Raw genomic sequence first — 17,892 nt, 5'->3', positions numbered from 1 at the left:
CAGGTTTTCATGGAATGTATAATCAGTGTATACACACTATTTGGTTCTTCTTTCTTTAACATTTCTAAAACCGAACTTCCTGGTTATTTTTGGTTGTTGCCTAATAGTTCATCAGTTTAACGTACATCATTATTTCACTATAGGGAATGAAGTGACTGTAAGCATCTTTTAGTACGATTTAACAAACATTGATCTTTATACAGATACCTTCCCCGACACTCCTCCCCCAATTTTGAAACTGTCCCCTGGGGTGCCACTTTCATTAGCGGGATCACTGGGTCAAAGAGATGGTCGATTTTATGTTTCTTGATGGGTCTTGTCAGGAGACCCATCACAGTAAGGGCCCTTTGATACCACAGTGAATCTCCTTGTGAATCCACTCCAGGATGGTCACCATGAGATTCCAGTGTCACATTAAGCTTCATATGAAGCTTGGCTTCATATGAAGTTAAGCTCAACCTTATGTGCAGTGGCCCCGACCCTGTTCACCCTAAGATCCACTTCTCTCTAGCCGAGCCCTTCTTCTTTCTGCCGAGAGAATTCAAGTGTCTGTCCAGAATGCTGTTTTATATGCTTAACAGTACAGCGAACAGCATCTATTCATTTTCCTAGGCCCACCTCCATTTGTTTTATGCATCTAATGAGGGCTGATTCTCAGACCCGTCCTAGCCTAAAGCCATGCCTGCTCACAAATTGCAGTCACGTGCTGACATCTGGACTCACTGCCCTTATCAGAAGTATTTCTGATTAAAATCAGAGAGCCAGAAACTAGAGAAAATAGCAGAGAACGCCACGACCAGATAACCTGAGGAGGCTTAGTTTGATTTTCTTCTTATGTATACAGCTGTGTATGCTTTGACCGAAAAATGTATTCTGGATCAGTGCCCGTAAAGGGGTGGCGGTATGCCATCTCTCTGCTTTTAAATCTATGCCCATTTCCCTTCAGCTGCCTTCTGGTTGAGTACCCTTGATTTTCCTGAAGCTCATTCAGAACTTCACTTTTCCTCCTTGTCCTGCTTTTGCGCCACCATGTACCCCTGGCAGTTTGCTGGGTCTGTGCCTTTTTATACCCTTCCAGGTACTCCTAGGACTGGAAATCCGTTTTGTTTTGGTTTTGTTTGTTTGTTTGCTTCTCGGCTAGAGAGAAGTGGATCTTAGGGTGAACAGGGTCGGGGCCACTGCACATAAGGTTGAGCTTAACTTCATATGAAGCCAAGCTTCATAAGAAGCTTAATGTGACACTGGAATCTCATGGTGACCATCCTGGAGTGGATTCACAAGGAGATTCACTGTGGTATCAAATCCGTTTGGTTTTGTTTTTGTTTTTGAGACGGGGTTTCGTTCCCGTTGCCCAGGCTGGAGTGCAATGGCATGATCTCAACTCACTGCAACCTCTGCCTCCCGGGTTCAGGCAATTCTCCCGCCTCAGCCTCCTGAGTAGCTGAGATTACAGGTGCATACCAGCACATCCAGCTACTTTTTGTGTTTTTACTGGAGACAGGGTTTCACCTATGTTGGCCAGGCTGATCTTGAACTCCTGACCTTAGGTGATCTGCCCGCCTTGGCCTCCCAAAGTGCTGAGATTACAGGAGTGAGCCACCATGCCTGTCCTGAACATCCTTTTTGATCGTAGGCAGAAGTAAGTGTGCTGTGGGTGCAGCTCACATCCTTGGCTAACCCCTAGCAGCAGCTGTCCATCTTGCACTCACCCCACCGTACTTCCCTCCATGCTGCCAGCAGCGGAAGGAGCACTCTTACAGTGCAGATGCCTCCTTTGTTTGCCAACTTCAGTAGTTTCCCATCAGCTACAAGATCAAGCTCAGGCTCCTCTCACCTGGTCCTACCCTCCTCACCTCTACACTACCCTGTAGCAGTCTCCAGTTCCTTGCTGTTCCCCAAACTTGTCAGGGCTGTTTGGTGCCTTCAGCCCATACAAGAGCTGTGCCCATCACCTGGAATACAACCTTTGACCACTTCAAATAATGACCTTTTTTCTACTTAACATTTACTGATCACTCAACTGTGCTGTGTGCTGGTCCTTCACACACACCACCTCACTAATCCTCACAGTCCTTGAAGGTGGGGACTAGTGTCACATGTGGCCATTGGGAACATCACACAAATCAAAGGCTGGGTTCAAGGTCACATCGCCTAAACACACATTCATGTGACGTGAGAACCTTAACTCTAGGCCTTCCAGTGACACTTCCTTCTCTGGGTTTCCATTCCGCCTTGCAGAGAGCACTGTGACTTACTGTTGCCTTCTGTGTGTGTGTCTCCTCTCTCTACTGTGAGCCCCTCAAGAGGAACGCCCGTGCCTTCCCCATCCCTGTCCCAGAAGCTGACTGGAAACAGCGGAGACATGCAGCATATTGTTGACTGAAGAAGGTGCTGCGTCCATGGTCATCCCTCATATCTTTTGTAAATTTCTTATACATTTTATTTCTTTGTGGGAATTGCATCTTGAAGCTTTGTTTATAACCATCTGCGTGGGTCCCTTAGGCTATGTGGCTTACTTTAATACCACAGATATTTTTCCATTTCTGGCATGTAGCAGCGCTGGGCTTAGCATTGTAGAGATTATAAAAGAGAAGACATGGCCCCTGCCCTCCAGTTGCAGAGATGATACCATATGGGGCACAATTAGCCATTAAAGACAATACATTTCAGTATTTGCATGGAGTATTTGATTATATAGCCGATGCAAATTCTTGGGAATGACATACAAGGCCCTGCAAGATCTGATTCTAGACCACTTTCCAAGTTTCATCTGCTACTCTCCCACAGATCCCCCACACCCCAGCCATTGCATGTATTGAGGTACGTGCAGTCTTTGGAGCCCACCATGCTTCCAGTGTCACCATCTCTTGATAGGTGCTGTTCCTTCTTCCTAGAATGCCTGTCTTCTTCCTATCTGCCTGGCAACTTCTTACTCATCTTTTAGAACACTGTCTAGTGCCAATTCTTTTCTTTTCTTTTCTTTTCTTTTCTTTTGTTTTCATGGCCTTCGTACATTTTTCTGTATTGTGACCCTTATCACATAAGTCGATTTTATAAGTCTGCCCTGCCTGTTAGCTGCTGAGCTACTTGAGGTCAAGATCCAGGTCTCAGTGATGGAAAAATGAATGACAAAATAGAAACTGGATAAATGGAAAGGAAGGAGTGATGATCTAACATGGCTGGGGGTCAGTCGGGAATCACTTTCAATGGCCAGAACAGAGAGCTGAATAAAGTGGCTTAAAGGCATTAGAGGTTCATTTGCATGTGGGAAAAGCTTGGAGGTGGATGGTTAAGTGCTGGCATGGGTGCCACAATGTCATCAGGAGCCCAGGTTCTGCTGCGCAACTTGGCCATTTTTAATGCGAGGTTTCCCTCTTCAGGGTAACCTTGTGGCTCAAAACGGTTGCTGGAGCTGCAGTCATCTTATCCATTTCAGGCAAGAAGGACTAGAGAGGTCAGCTCGTAAAAAAAAAAAAAAAAAATGTTCTTTCCCTGAAGGCAGCCTCCTTCAAACAGATTTCTCAGGGTCCTTTACGCAGGAGCTTCATCTGTATCTCAGGTCAGGATGTAGTCACATGGTCACCTCTAGCTGTGTTTTGAAGAGATGTAAATATACGGAATAAACATAGGTTATCTCCACATTTAATTTAAAATGACATTGCTTTTTAAAACAGATTTTAGATCTGAATACACATTTCTCAGAAAAAGATATAAAATGGCCAATAAGCACATGAAAAGATGCTTAGGGAAATACAGATTAGTCATTAGGGAAATACAAATCAGAACCACAATGAGACATAATTTCACATCTACGAAGATAGCACTAGAGTCAAAAAGACATAATAACAAGTGCTGGCAAAGAGAGAAATTCGAATTCTTATAAAGCCACTGGTGGGACTGTGAAATGATGCAGCAGTCTGGCAGGCCCTCACAAAGTTAAACACTGACTTACCCTATGACCCAGCAATCCCACTTTTAGGTATACATATGCAAGAGAATGGAAACATACACCCACACAAAAGCTTATGTATGCATATTCATAGCATTATTCATAAAAGCCAAAAAATAAAAATAACCAAAATGCCCATTAACAAATGAGTAGATCAACAAATTGTGGTATATCCATACAGGGGACTATTATTCTGCCATTAAAAGGAATGAAGTACTGATACATGCTATATAACATGGATGAATTTCAAAAACATTACAGCAAGTGAAAGAAGACAGTCACAAAAAAACCACATAGTCGATGATCCTATTCTTATGAAATGTCCAGAACAGGCAAATCCATAGAGACAGAAATTAGATGCATGGTTGCCTGAGGGTGAGGGGAAATGGACTGACTGATGATGGGTTTTGTGTGGGGGCAATAAAATGTTCTAAAATTAGATAGTAATGGTTGTACAACTCTGAATATACTAAAAACCATTGTACACACGTTAAAAAGGGTGGATTGTATGTGAATTCTATCTCAATAAAGCTGTTCGAAAATTCAGCTTTTATCTGTAAGATATATCTTCAGAATTAACCTCCAAAAACAAAGGAACTGGTGGCAGGAGGCAGGGGGGACAAATTTCCCAAACCAGTTGATATTTCAAGATTTGTATTATCTCCTTCTTCTGATTTGTGTCCTGACTTTAAAAAAAGAAAAACTCTGCCCTGCACAGTCAGGGTTGGATCCTTCTGGCTGGTTGCCCAGATGACTGGAATTCTGAGTGGTTTCTTTGTCCTGTGGACTTATAATTTCAAAAACAAAGCCTCTTTTTCCCAGTCTGCAAAGCTGAGGAATGGAGATGTCAGGGGGTCAACAAATAGGCATAGGAAGCCACTGTATCTGCAAAACAGCAGCATGCTAGAAGGGTTTGCTCTAGTATCTGCAAAACAGCAGCATGCTAGAAGGGTAGGCTCATGTTCCTTGGAGATTTTGTTACTGATAGATGGACAAAGGCAGGTCAGAGACCATGAAAAAGTAGTGTGGTGTTTGGAATGGCCTCCATGCCAGGAGTCTGCAGACAGTGACTCCTGACCAAGAGCTCTGATTCCTCAGAAAAACAAGAAAGATGATAGTCTTCTCACCACTGGGTTGACACACGAGTTCATGGCCATGAGCCTACCCTGTAAACACGGAAGGTGGGCACCAGGCAGGCTGTCCTGGAATGGCGAACTTGGGGTGGCTCCGGGGGGGACAGAGTTTGAAAAGGGAAAGGGAGCATTGTCTAGTGGAAAAGAAGACATAGGTGTGTTGGCTGGAGTGGTTGTCAGGATAAAAGGTGGTCGAAGAGATGGTTGGACAGCTACACTTACTGACAAGTGTGGTCAGAAGCTTCGGGCCAGCAGCCCTTCCTGGTAAGTGGGCTGGTTAGGGTCGTTGGAGTTGTATAACAGAAACAACTCGGTAACTCTGCATCAAGATGCTGAAGATGGCCATCAGCAAAGGGGACAGACCTCCCCACCCCTCCTCCTGTAAGTCTCCCTCGGGTTGACCTTTGCCGTGTGCTCTGGATTCTTGAGTCTTTCACGAAGGCTCACGCGCTCATAAAGTCCCTTGGGAATTACAAGAAACAAATCATTTTTGCGTAGCATAAGATGTGACTAGTTTTAATTTGATACATCACTAAAGACTGCTGTCAGGTTCATTTTGATCAGAAAAATGAAACTTTTGGTATCTGGTTACAAAATTCTGCCAATGTATTTACAGGTTTTTCTAGCCTTTTTTTTTTTTTTTTTTTTTTTTTTTTTTGCTCATTAAGTTGTTCTTTATGCTTCCTCTCTTCAACCAGTGGTCTATTTTTCATATAAGTTAAGAAGGTAAAAATAAAACACAATGTAGAAATATGTCAGGATAAACACTAGTATTAAAGTGGAAAAATATTTATTATAGTCCATTGATTTTCAGGCACGTATTTTCCAACTTTAACATCTCTGAAATTGTGGTATGTCTTACAGTCAATGGCAGATTACATTCATTTTTTTCTTATAAGATGGTGTATCCTTTGATCATGAATGTCTTGGATTTGATGAAATCTGGCAAATTACATTAGTGATTGAGCTTAGAAAATGCATTGTTCTCATTCTTTCCTGTCTGCCCTCAGATGTACGTGTTGGATAATTCCAAGCCTATCTTGGCATTGCAGCCAGGAGCTTCTGCATCCCTCGCTTCCAAAGAGAACCAGTGAAACATCTTTTTGTTCTTGCAGGTTCTTATTGATTGACCACAAGCAGATCTTCCACCCTTGGATCTCTAACTACAAAAGGTGCAATGGGACCTTTCTGTCTTCCCCAGCCTTTCCATTCCTCCAGCCCCCCAGGGTCCTATACCCAGTTTGTGTGACTGTCCTTGAAACTTTCCTGGAACCATACTTATTACCAGACCCTTCCCAAAGTGACTCACTAACATTGGTCTCTCTGATGGTGTCTCTGGGTAGGTAAGGGAGGGGGACATCCCCTTGCCCTACTATGGGGAGAGTGACTAACTCTTTTCTTGTCCTTTCTGGATAGGAACCACTGGCTCAATGACCTGTAAGGGTCATTTCAGCACATCCATTCTGTCCATCTCCAAGCCTTCACCATAGGGAAGAACTTTTGCTCTCAGTCACCTCTCAGAGAGCTCTCTTTATAGCTGAAGGTCCCTCTCATGAGTTACATCAAGAGTAACCTAGAATTATACCAGCAATACACAGCCATGGCCCCCAAGCTACTGGCCCGCATCTCCAAACTCCTCATGATCTGCCAGAATGCAGGCATTTCTATACCAAAGGGCATCAGAAACATCTTTGAGTTCACTTGGGAAGAGCTCATCAGTGACCCTTCAGTGCCTACCCCGTCCGACATCTTGGGCCTGGAGGTCAGCTTTGGAGCCCCCCTGGTGGTGCTCATGGAACCCACCTTTGTGCAGGTCCCCACACTGAAGAAGCCACTACCTCCACCACCACCAGCACCACCACATCCACTGCTGCTGGCAACCACTGCCAAGCGCTCCACCCCCTCTCCCACCATGGCCCGTCAGGTGCGCGCCCAGCAGGAGACCCTGAACAGGTTTCAGCAGCAGTCCATCCACCTGCTGACGGAGCTCCTCAAACTGAAGATGAAGGCCATGGTGGAGTCTATGTCGGGTAAGGCCCACATGTTTGTGTATGTGCCCACCACACCCACTACAGACAGGCATCTCAGAGGCACATGCTGGGAACAGGTGGCAACCGTGAGTATGCTGTAGGAATTGGATGCCTTCCCTCTGGCTCTTGGAATCATCCTCTCACTCCTCCCTGTTCTCCCATTTTTCCTGCCATTGCCCCACCTTTGCAGAGTCCAGATTTGAAGGTTAGCAACAGGAATGGTGTGAGGTCAGAAGCACTGAGGGGTAGTATTTGTGAGAATGATGCTGAGGTGGGGAGACAGCACCCATGTCCAGGTGGCATGTGAAGTTTTCAAATCAGGAGGGCCGATTGGGAAGTAGCCAGACAGAGCCCAGTAGAGCCAGAATGAGGGGGAGTCATAAGAACCAGGGTCCCAGGCCAGGCGTAGTGGCTCACCCCTGTAATCCCAGCAGGAGGATCACGAGGTCAGGCGTTCGAGACCAGCCCAGCCAATATGGTGAAACCCTGATTCTACTAAAAATACAAAAATTAGCTAGGCGTGGTGGTGCACACCTGTAGTCCCAGCTACTCGGGAGGCCGAGGCAGGAGAATTGCTTAAACCCAGGAGGCCGAGGTTGCAGTGAGCCAGGATCACGCCACTGCACTCCAGCCTGGGCAATAGAGTGAGACTCCATCCCAAAAAAAAAAAAAAAAAAAAAAAAAAAAAGAACCAGGGTCCTTCCAAAGTGAGGGTGCCATCCCAGGATCAAGGCCAGGACCTAGAGCAGCACCAGTGATCGAGACTTCTGGATGCTACATCATTTCAGAAACCAATAGCATCGGTACCTAGGCCTACGGGTAGGAAGAGAGATAGGCAAAGGGAGGAGAGCAAAGCAACACCTGAAAGGTCCTGAGAGCTTGAGAGCCTTTCGCAGTAGCCCCCTCACCCCTGCATACCCTAGGAATAGCGCTCTACTCTACCCTTCTTCCCTGGGCCATTTACAGAGGTCCTTTACTGGAAGCATTCCCGTGATAGGAGGGACATGTGTTGCTTTCTATCATTGCTTTAGTGGGTGCCAACCCCTTGGATATCACCAGGCGCTTTGTGGAGGCCAGCCAGCTCCTCCACCTCAGTGCCAAAGAGATGGCCTTCAACTGCCTGATCGGCACAGCTGGGAGAAGTGGCTACAGCAGCGGACAGTTGTGGAAAGGTGGGTACTTGAGCTTCAGCCCTTAGGTGAGAAGTGCAAACAATATCAGCAGGAATGCAATGGAAAGGCAAAACCCCCAGTTTGAAGGTTTGACATTTCTAAGAATTGAGGTGGATGTGGAGCAACAGGTTTAAAATGCTACAGATGAGTGGATGAATTGGTGCAGTTCCCGTGGAGAGTGGTTTGGTGGTATCTGCTGAGTTGCAACGGCTACACCTCACAACCCAGCAGCTCCTCTTAGAGGTTGTTCCCTAGAGCTGTGCTCTGAAGCTATGTGCAGTGAAAGACTCATGTTTAAAATGTCCAATCTGTTGTAGACCGACCCTTTTAAACACACGATAAATGTCACAGCAGTGTCAAGTTGCTGCACAGGCCTCTCAGTGCTCACCTTCAGTTTTTGTGCTCGCCTGGTCATGGCCTGTGTGGGTCAGTGGCAGTCCACAGGCTGCACTTGAGTCACACAGCCCAAAGGAAGCTCACACACATATTCAAGAAGTCATACAAGAATGTTTATTGCAGGCAGGCATGGTGGCTTATGCCTGTAATCCCAGCACTTTGGGAGGCCAAGGTGGTAGGATCCCTTGACTCCAGGAGTTCAAGACCAGCTTGGGCAACATAGTGAGACTCTGTCTTCAAATTAAAAATAAAAAAAGAAATGGTTATTGCAGAATTCTTTGGAATGGCAAAAATTAATGTTTATTAATTTTTTTATCAACAAGAGTAAAAGATATAAATTAAGGTCCATTTAGACAGTGGGACATAATGAATCATGAAAATGAGTGAGGCACTAAAGCATAGATACTCACAGAGAGAAATCTCTAATGATAGTATTAAGGAAAAAAAGAGGAAGCTATGGGAGGATATTATTTTTCAAAGTTTAAAAGCATGTAAAGTAGTAATATATCATAGGTATATTACACAAAGTACAAGTATAAAAACATGAAGGGGGAAATTTGAGGAAGTGATCTCTGGGAAGAGAGAAGGGGAACAGGATCTGGAAGACAGCAAGCAATTGAGTCTGTAATGTTCTTTTTGTTGCTTTTTTCTCACCCAGTGAACTCTGTCTCTGTGTGTGTGTGTGTGTGTGTGTGTGTGCGCGCGCGCACGCGCGCACGTGTGTGTGTGTTGAGAACACAAAATCTACTCCCCAAGCAAATTTTGAGTGTGCAATACAGTGATATTAACTGCAGTCACCATGCTGTATATTAGTTCTCCAGAACTCATTCCTCTTATAAGTGAAAGTTGGTACCCTTTGACTAATATCTTCCCACTCCCCAGCTGCCACCCTCCAGTCCCTGTCAACCACCATTCCCTCTCTGCTTCTATGAGTTTGAGTTTGACTTTATTAGATTCCTCATATATGTGAGATCATACAGGATTTGTCTTTTTTTTTCTGGCTTTTTTTTTTTCATTCAGCATATAATATATTCTAGGTTCACTCATGTTGTAGCAAATGGCAGGATTAACTTTTTTTTTTTTTTTGAGACGGAGTCTTGCTCTGTTGCCAGGCTGGAGTGCAGTGGCCGGATCTTGGCTCACTGCAACCTCCACCTCCCAGGTTCAAGTGATTCTCCTGCCTCAGGCTCCTGAGTAGCTGGGACTACAGGCATGCGCCACCACGCCCAGCTAATTTTTGTATTTTTAGTAGAGACGGGGTTTCACCATGTTGGCCAGGATGGTCTCAATCTCTTGACCTCATGATCTGTCTGCCTTGGCCTCCCAAAGTGCTAGGATTACAGGCATGAGCCACCGTGCCCAGCGCAGGGTTTCCTTTTTTAATAGCTGAATCCTGTTCGTGTGTGTGTGTGTGTGTGTGTGTCTGTGTCTGTGTGTGTGTGACATTTTCTTTATCCATTTATCCTTTGATGAACACTTAGGTTGTTTCCATATCTTGGCTATTGTGAATAATACTGTAATGAGCATAGGAGTGCAGATATCTCTTTGAAATACTGATTTCTTTTATTTGGATAAATACCCAGAAGTGAATTGCTGGATCATATGGTAGTTCCATTTTTAAATTTCGGAGGAACTCCATACTGTTTTCCATGACGGCAGCACCAATCTCCATTCCCACCAGCTGCATACAAGGGTTTCCTTTTCTCCACACTCTTGCCAGCACTTGTTAGCTTTTGTCATTTTGGTAATAGCCATTCTAACAGATGTAACGTGGTATCTCATTGTGGTCTTGATTTGCATTTTTCTGATGATTACTGACATTGAGCATTTTTTTCATATAACTATTGGCCATTTGTGTCTCTTCTTTTGAGAAGTGTCTATTTGGGTCCTTAATGTATTTTTAAATGAAGTTATTTGGTTTTTGCTCTGCAATGTTTTATGTCTTAAGCTTGGTGAATACACAGGTGTTCATTTTGAATCCCTAAAAGTACTCACTGATGTGAGGTTTTATAGGAAGCATAAAAAAATTCTATCTCCCAACAATTTGCCCTTACCTGTAGAGTCAGTCCCCATTTAGCCTCTCTCCCTGTCCACTGAGTCAGTGTCTTTGTCTGGCTCCCTTGATGGTCAGAGATTAAACATCTGGTAATACACACATACAGTGCAAATAAATTACATAGAAAAATTGCAGATCTTGGGGAAAAAAAGGTAAGATTTCATGAAGTCAATGAAAGTGATGCTGGAGAGCTGCAGAATGCCCCTCCAATGGCCCTGATGCCTGATAGGGCGGAGCAGCACTAGCTGCCTGCCGCAGAAGGGAAAACTGAACACAGGACCATGACTCCATGGAGAAAAAATAAAAAGCAGTAAAGCTCTTCAATAATTTTCCAAAAGGAAAAGATGAAGGGCCTTATGTTTTATTGCCATGATACAATCATTCAGGAAGAAAGAAGCCATACTGCCTCAGAACACCCAGCAGTCATTTTTACTTGCTTTGTAAGACTTAATGTGTTCTTAGAGTACCAACTAATTTTTTAAAATACAAGATAAAATGTTATTTTGATAAATTTTGGCTTCCTTTTCTAATACAAAGTTGTAATCAAACACTCTTCCCCCCAGTGTTTACCATGAAATGAAGATCTCTGTTTTAGGGGAAGTTACACTGTGCCAGTTTTGTTTAGATCAGCTAGACTCTGAGGCCACAGGTCCTCTAGTCGTGCTGTAATTATTTGTGCAGATGGTGATCACCAGACAGAGCTCTGCACCTTGCATTCTGTTTTGGGGCTTAGAGATCTCCCTCATTTGGGGGCACAGCTGCTAAGTAGCCTATTGCATGTGCATGAGAGCCCCATGACAGATGTCAAGATAGCTCCAGCCCAACCCTTGGGCCGCATACCTGCCTGAGCCACTCCTAACTAAATATCATGTCTCCTCACCTTTAAAAGGAAAATGGTCCTCACCACTAACCTCCTTCTCATAAAGCGTTTCAGCATTCTTTCAGGATGAGGGAGGCACAGTGGCTTCTGGCATCCCATGTGGGTTGTGATTCATCTAATGGAGAAGAATGGGAAGTGAGTTAAGCTGAGCTGGGAAGGGGGCGGGGGGCCTTTTGGGTGATCTCTGCATCTTGCTGTCCTGCTCAGCAGCCGATTGCTGAGAGTGCCCCTCTCCATCACACTCCCTAGCAAGCCTCCCTGTCTTGTTGGCACTTGCTGATGCAGATGCTCCTCTCTTTAAATAAGCCTATAGTTTAAAGACAAAAATCTAAGTAGCAAAACAAAAACAGAGTGATCCATTTCTTTTGGAAAAACACTCATTCATCCTAAAAGGACTTTACTTAGATAGTGCTCCTGGGACATAAAAAAGAAGATTCAAACTCTGGTGATTTTTTTTGCATGAATTATGTTTTTTGGGACCATCCTCTTATGTGAGGTAGACAAAAGCTGGTTAAAAGTTAGAAGAGTTAACTTCTTTTAAAGTTGTTACCGGGCCAAGTGTGGTGGCTCACGACTGTAATCCCAGCATTTTGGGAGGCTGAGGCAGGAGGATTGCTTGAGGCCAGGAGTTCCAGACCAGCCAGGCCAACATGGTGAAACCCTGTCTCTACTAAAAATATATAAAAAAATTAGCCAGCCATGGTGGCACACATCTGTAGTCCCAGCTACTCGGGAAGCTGAGGCAGGAGAATCGCTTGAACCTGGGAAGCAGAGGTTGCAGTGAGCTGAGATTGTGCCACTGCACACCAGCCTGGATGACAGAGTGAGACTGTCAAAAAAAAAAAAAAAAAAAAAAAAAAAAAAAAAAAAAAAAAAAAAGCTGTATCTGTGTATCTGGAATAGCTCCTGTGCTAAGTAGTCTTCCCTCCTGTCCTGATACCTACTAGCCCTGGCTTGTCACTGAAGAAAACCAGACTGCTCCTTTATTTTTAGTTGACAACAATATTATTAATAAAAATGCAAAAAAGAGGAAACAATCCTGCCATCTTTATATAAGAGCTACTTTTCACCTTGGCAGTTTCCTCTGTGGTTCCTGTGCTCATGTATGTATGTATATTTTTAGGGTATTGCAGTTTTTCTGTTTCTTAGTTTCTTTTACTTAACAGAGTACAACTGTTTTCCAACATGGCTGTATACTTTAAATAATTGTCAGTTTGAGTGGGCATAGATTCCTTGTAATGTTCATGTTCCACATTTACCTAAATGTTTAGGTTTCCAGGCTTTTTGTTATTTGTATAATATGCATTGTAATAGGCAACTTTATGCACGTGGCTTCTTATTTCTGTTGTATTTGGTTAACTTCCAGGGGAGGGATTATTGGAGCAGAGGTCTCAGTATATATATAGCTCTTCTTCTGAAATCACACTTAATTTGGATTCTCTCTACACCAACAGGGTTGATGGGTTTTATTCCTTCTTTACCATTACTGGCCATTGTTAGTTCTTTTCATTTCTACCAAGTTAGAAGGTCCTGAAAGTTGTTTTAATTTCAGCTTCTGGATCACTTGCAGAGGTGATTACTTTTGTGTTTTATCATCCATTGTGGCATCTCTGTAGTCTTTGTCTGCTTAGGAGGTCCAGTTTGCCATTTTCTTTTTGAATTTGAGTGAGCTGTGGTGAGTGAATCACCTAACATTTTCTAACAATGGTTTCATGCCTAACCAGTGAAATGACTATATTTGGGGGAAGAATAAACAAATGATTTGGTGAGGTTTGTGTAAGAATGAGCAAGATTTTCCATTAACCATAAGGGTGCTACATTTTAATTCTTAAGTGGTCAGACATCAAGTGATTCTACACAAGATGGTGTGATTCTGCAAGAGACTTGATATATTATTGAAGAAGCATCTGATTTCTGCGGCTTAGATAAGGGGGAATAGATGATTCTTAATTTCCTTCTTACTGGCCCAAGGCTTATCCTCTCAACCTGGTGTAGCACCGATATCTGCCTTTGCCCTTGGAGTAATATCACGTTTTGTGCTTGCTTGCTGTTCCTTGTTCTGGTCCGCGTCTTGAGAGGGTTGGGGAAGAGAGGCACTGCAGAGGGGAACTATAAAGATTTCCCCTAATTGCTCTGCCGGTGCATTGCAAAATCTCCTTCTTCCAAGATCTAGGTGTTTTGTAACAATGCGTCACTTTACAGTGTCTGACCCACCGTACTACTAGAATAAGAAATCCATGTTACATTTTTGGCTAATAAAATTAAAAGTAAACAGGTTAAAGAAGAATCTCTCTCTCTCCCACTCCAGAGTCCCTTGCAAACATGTCCGCCATTGGGGTGAACTCGCCTTACCAGCTGATCTACCACTCTTCCACAGCCTGTCTGAGCTTTTCCCTCTCTACTGGAAAAGAAGTCAAGAAGAAAATAGGTAACAGTGGTTCCTAGCAAGACCTCATAGCCTACCATTCATTGGTGGTGGCAGTGGGGTGGGGGATAGGTTTCTGTCTACCCTGTGTAGGTTGGTGGGATGGTTTCATTTGGTCTTCTGATTGGAAGGATACATAGTGGCTCCACCTGGAGATCTGGCAAGCTGTCCACACAGATTTGCTCATGGAAAGGTTGTCACAGCCAGCCCTATCACTGCATAGCACGGGCTCATCATTTCAGTTTGCTCGTGCCCTGCTTTCCCAGTGATGTGGTGTCCCTCCCCTGGGACAACATCCCACCAAACCCATCTCTTCCACCCCCTACAGTATCCCAAACTCACGCCTCTGCTCAAACAGCTCTGTCCAGTCACGCAGCAAGTGGGGGAACTAGTATCTGAAGAGAGGTATTTGGATATCGAACCTGGTAGACCTCAGTTGCACATCCCAAACTGGGCAAGTTTGTGTGGGCAGGAAACAAAGACATAGAAGATACTCCTATTCTACTGAGGAAGACACACACAGGAGAGGCTTCAGGAAGAGAACACGTGGCAGATGAAGACAACCAGTCTAACAACACCTGCTCAAAAAGAAGCTCAGAGGAGAGACAGGCTGGGGCTGCAGAGAGCAGGGAAAAGCCTGGCAGAACTCCCAGGTCCACCCTGCTAGCTATGACAGATGGGTTGTGGGGACAGGGTAGGTAGGAGAGGACCACATTCCTGAAGGTGGTGAGGTGGGGTGGATGGCAGGCAGGAATGCTCAGGCTGCCCAGTTGATTCCCACTGACACTGGAGGTAAGGCTGGAAGCCAAGGAGCTTGGATTTCCTCTATGCTCCCACCCCTGGCTGGCTGTGTGACCCACCTTCCTCAGCCCTCACCTCCATGTTGGTAAAAGGGAGATGGTCATCATGGGCGTGCCTTGTATTTCATCACTCAGCATATCAAGCTGATCCTATACTCTTTCCATTAATGAACAAACGGTTATTGAACACTTGGTAACTGTCAGTCTCTATACCAAATGCTGGGGATATAGATGTGGACTTGTAAGACAGAAAATGACTTGCTTAAAGGACCTGACCTCCTCAGCTTCCGGGCACGGAGTAGCTTCGGCAGCTGCCACACCTTCCTGACTGCTTTACCTGTGTTGATATGTGCTTCATCTCATTGTGGTACAATAACCCACAGCACCATTGCCAGCACCCCACTGCATGTGCACCTGGCCTGGTACTCCATTATCATGTGCCCTCCTGAGCTGGCCCTAGATCTGGCCCTGTGATCCCACAGTCAGTTTGAGGGAAAAGGAAGTACCTTCAAGACACCTGGTGATTTAATGACTTTTTCTGCCTAATGAACCTGAGGGTGATGTCTTGAGCAAGGTTGTTTCAAAGCAAAAGTTAAATACAGAAGTCCTCCTTATCCAGGGTTTCCCCTTTCTGTGGTTTCAGTTACCCATGGTCAACCACAGTCCAAAAATATTAAGATATTTTGAGGCAGAGAGAGAGAGGGACCACATTCACATAACTCTTTTTAATTTTAAATTTTTGTAGGTATAGTTAGTATATATATTTATGGGTTATGTGAGATATTTTGATACAGGCACACAATAATCACATCAAGCTAAATGGGGTGTCCATCATCTTATGCATTTATCTTTGATGTTAGCAACAATTCAATTGTGCTCTTTTAGTTATTTAAAAATATATAATTAAATTACGTTTGACTATAATCACCCTGAATGCTATCAACTACTAGGTCTTATTCATTCTTACTATTTTTTTGTATCCATTAGCCCTTCCCACTCCACACTACCCTTCCCAGCCTCTGGTGACTATCTGCTCTCTATCTCCATGGGTTTAATTGTTTTAATTTTTAGCTTTGATAAAGTAGAACATACGAAGTTTGCCTTTCTGTGCCTGGCTTATTTCACTTAACATAATGATCTCCAGTTTCATTCATGTTGTTGCAAATGACAGGATCTCATTCTCTTTTTATGGCTGACTAATACTCCATTACCTGTATGTACCACACTTTCTTCATCCATTTATCTGTTGTTGATTGACACTTAGGTTGCTTCCAAATCTTGGCTATTATGAAAGGTGCTGCCCTAAACATGGGAGTGCAGATATCTCTTTATTATACTGATTTCTGTTCTTTCAGGTATATACTTAGGAGTGGAATTGCTGGATTGTGTAGTAGCTCTAATTTTATTTTTTTGAGGAACCCCCAAACTGTGGTTGTGCTAATTGACATTCCCACCAACAGTTATGAGGGTTTCTTTTTCTCCACATCTTCACCAGCATTTGTTGTTGCCTGTCTTTTGGACAAAAGCCGTTTTAGCTGGGTGAGATGATATCACCTTGTAGTTTTAATTTGCATTTCTCTATCAGTGATGTTGGGCACCTTTTCATACACTTATTTGCCATTTATGTGTCTTTTTTTGAGAAGAATGAGTTTGAAAGCTCATTCAATCAGATTATTAGATTTTTTTTTTCTAGAGTTGTTTGAACTCCTAATATATTCTGGTCATTAATCCTTTATCGAATGGGTAGTTTGCAAATATTTTCTCCCAGTCTGTGGGTTGTCTCTTCACTTTGTTGATTGTTTCCTTTGCTGTGCAGAAGCTTTTTAACTTGATGTGATCTGATTTGTCCATTTTTGTTTTGGTTGCCTGTGCTTGTAGGGTATTACTCAAGAAATCTTTGCCCACTCCACTGTCCTGGAGAGTTTCCCCTAATGTTTTCTATTAGTAGTTAATAGTCTGTGGCCTGAGATTTAAGTCTTTAATCCATTTTGATTTTATTTTTGTATATGGTGAGAGATAGGGGTCCTTCTGTATATGGATATCCAGTTTTCCCAGCACCATTTATTGAAAAGATTGTTCTTTCCCCAGTGTATGTTCTTGGCACCTTTGTCATAAATGGGTTCATTGTAGATGTATAGATTTATATTGGGGCTCTGTATTGTGTTTCACTGGCCTACGTGTCTGTTTTTATGCCAGTACCATGCTGTTTTGGTTACTATAGCTCTGTTGTATAATTTGAAGTCAGGTAAAGTGATTCCTCTAGTTTTGTTATTTTTATTTGTGATAGCTTTGGCTATTCTAGGGCTTTTGTGGTTCCATATAAACTTTAGGAATGTTTTTTCTATTTCTGTGAAGACTGCCATTGGTATTTTGATAGGGATTGCATTAAATCTGTAGATTGCTTTGGGTAGTACGGACATTTTAATAGTATTTATTCTTCCAATCCATGAACATGGAATAGCTTTCCATTTTTTGATGTCATCTTCAGTTTTTTTGCATCAGTGTTTTATAGTTTTCATTGTAGAAATCTTTCATTTCTTTGTTTAGTTCGTGACTATTTTAAATGGAATTACTTTCTTAGTTTCTTTTTCAGGCTGTCCACTGTTGGCATATAGAAATGCTACTGATTTTGGTATGTTGATTTTTGTATCCTGTAACCTTACTGAGTTTATCAGTTCTAATAATTTTTTGGTGGAGTCATTAGGTTTTTCCAAATATAAGATCATATGATCTGCAAACAAGGACAGTTTGACTTCTTCCTTTCCAATTTGGATGACCTTTATTTCTTTCTCTTTTCTCATTGCTCTAGCCAGGATTCCCAGTACTATATTGAATAAAAGTGGTGAAAGTGGGCGTTCTTGTCGTGTTCCTGTTTTTCCCCATTCAGTATGATAGTAGGTATGAGTCTGTCATATATGGGTTTTACTATGTTAAAGCATATTCCTTCTATACCCAGTTTTTTGAGGGTTTTTATCATGAAGGGATGTTGAATTTTATCAAATGCTTTTCCAGTATCAGTTGAAATGGCCATAGGGTTTTTGTACTTCATTC

At 43.2% G+C, this 17,892-nt stretch overlaps 1 protein-coding gene across 3 annotated transcripts in view; it reads left to right on the top strand.

The window, feature by feature from the left end:
• C1H3orf20 (chromosome 1 C3orf20 homolog) overlaps positions 1–17,892 on the top strand; it is a 101,368-nt gene that overhangs the window by 2,113 nt on the left and 81,363 nt on the right. Inside the window, exons 2-5 of one of the 3 annotated variants that reach the window (XM_010381521.2) lie at positions 6,093–6,254; positions 6,499–7,112; positions 8,144–8,284; positions 13,925–14,044. In XM_010381521.2, the coding sequence (XP_010379823.2) occupies positions 6,635–7,112; positions 8,144–8,284; positions 13,925–14,044 (739 nt within the window). In that variant the 5' untranslated portion in view covers positions 6,093–6,254; positions 6,499–6,634. The remainder of the gene's footprint in view (positions 1–6,092; positions 6,255–6,498; positions 7,113–8,143; positions 8,285–13,924; positions 14,045–17,892) is intronic. The other 2 variants (XM_010381523.2, XM_010381522.2) reach the window with 2 other exon arrangements.

This window comes from Rhinopithecus roxellana, chromosome 1 (genome assembly GCF_007565055.1).
Source record: "Rhinopithecus roxellana isolate Shanxi Qingling chromosome 1, ASM756505v1, whole genome shotgun sequence".
Classification (NCBI taxonomy): Eukaryota; Metazoa; Chordata; class Mammalia; order Primates; family Cercopithecidae; genus Rhinopithecus; species Rhinopithecus roxellana.
Note: the sequence above shows the minus strand (reverse complement) of the source record. Positions and strands in the feature narration are given on the sequence as shown.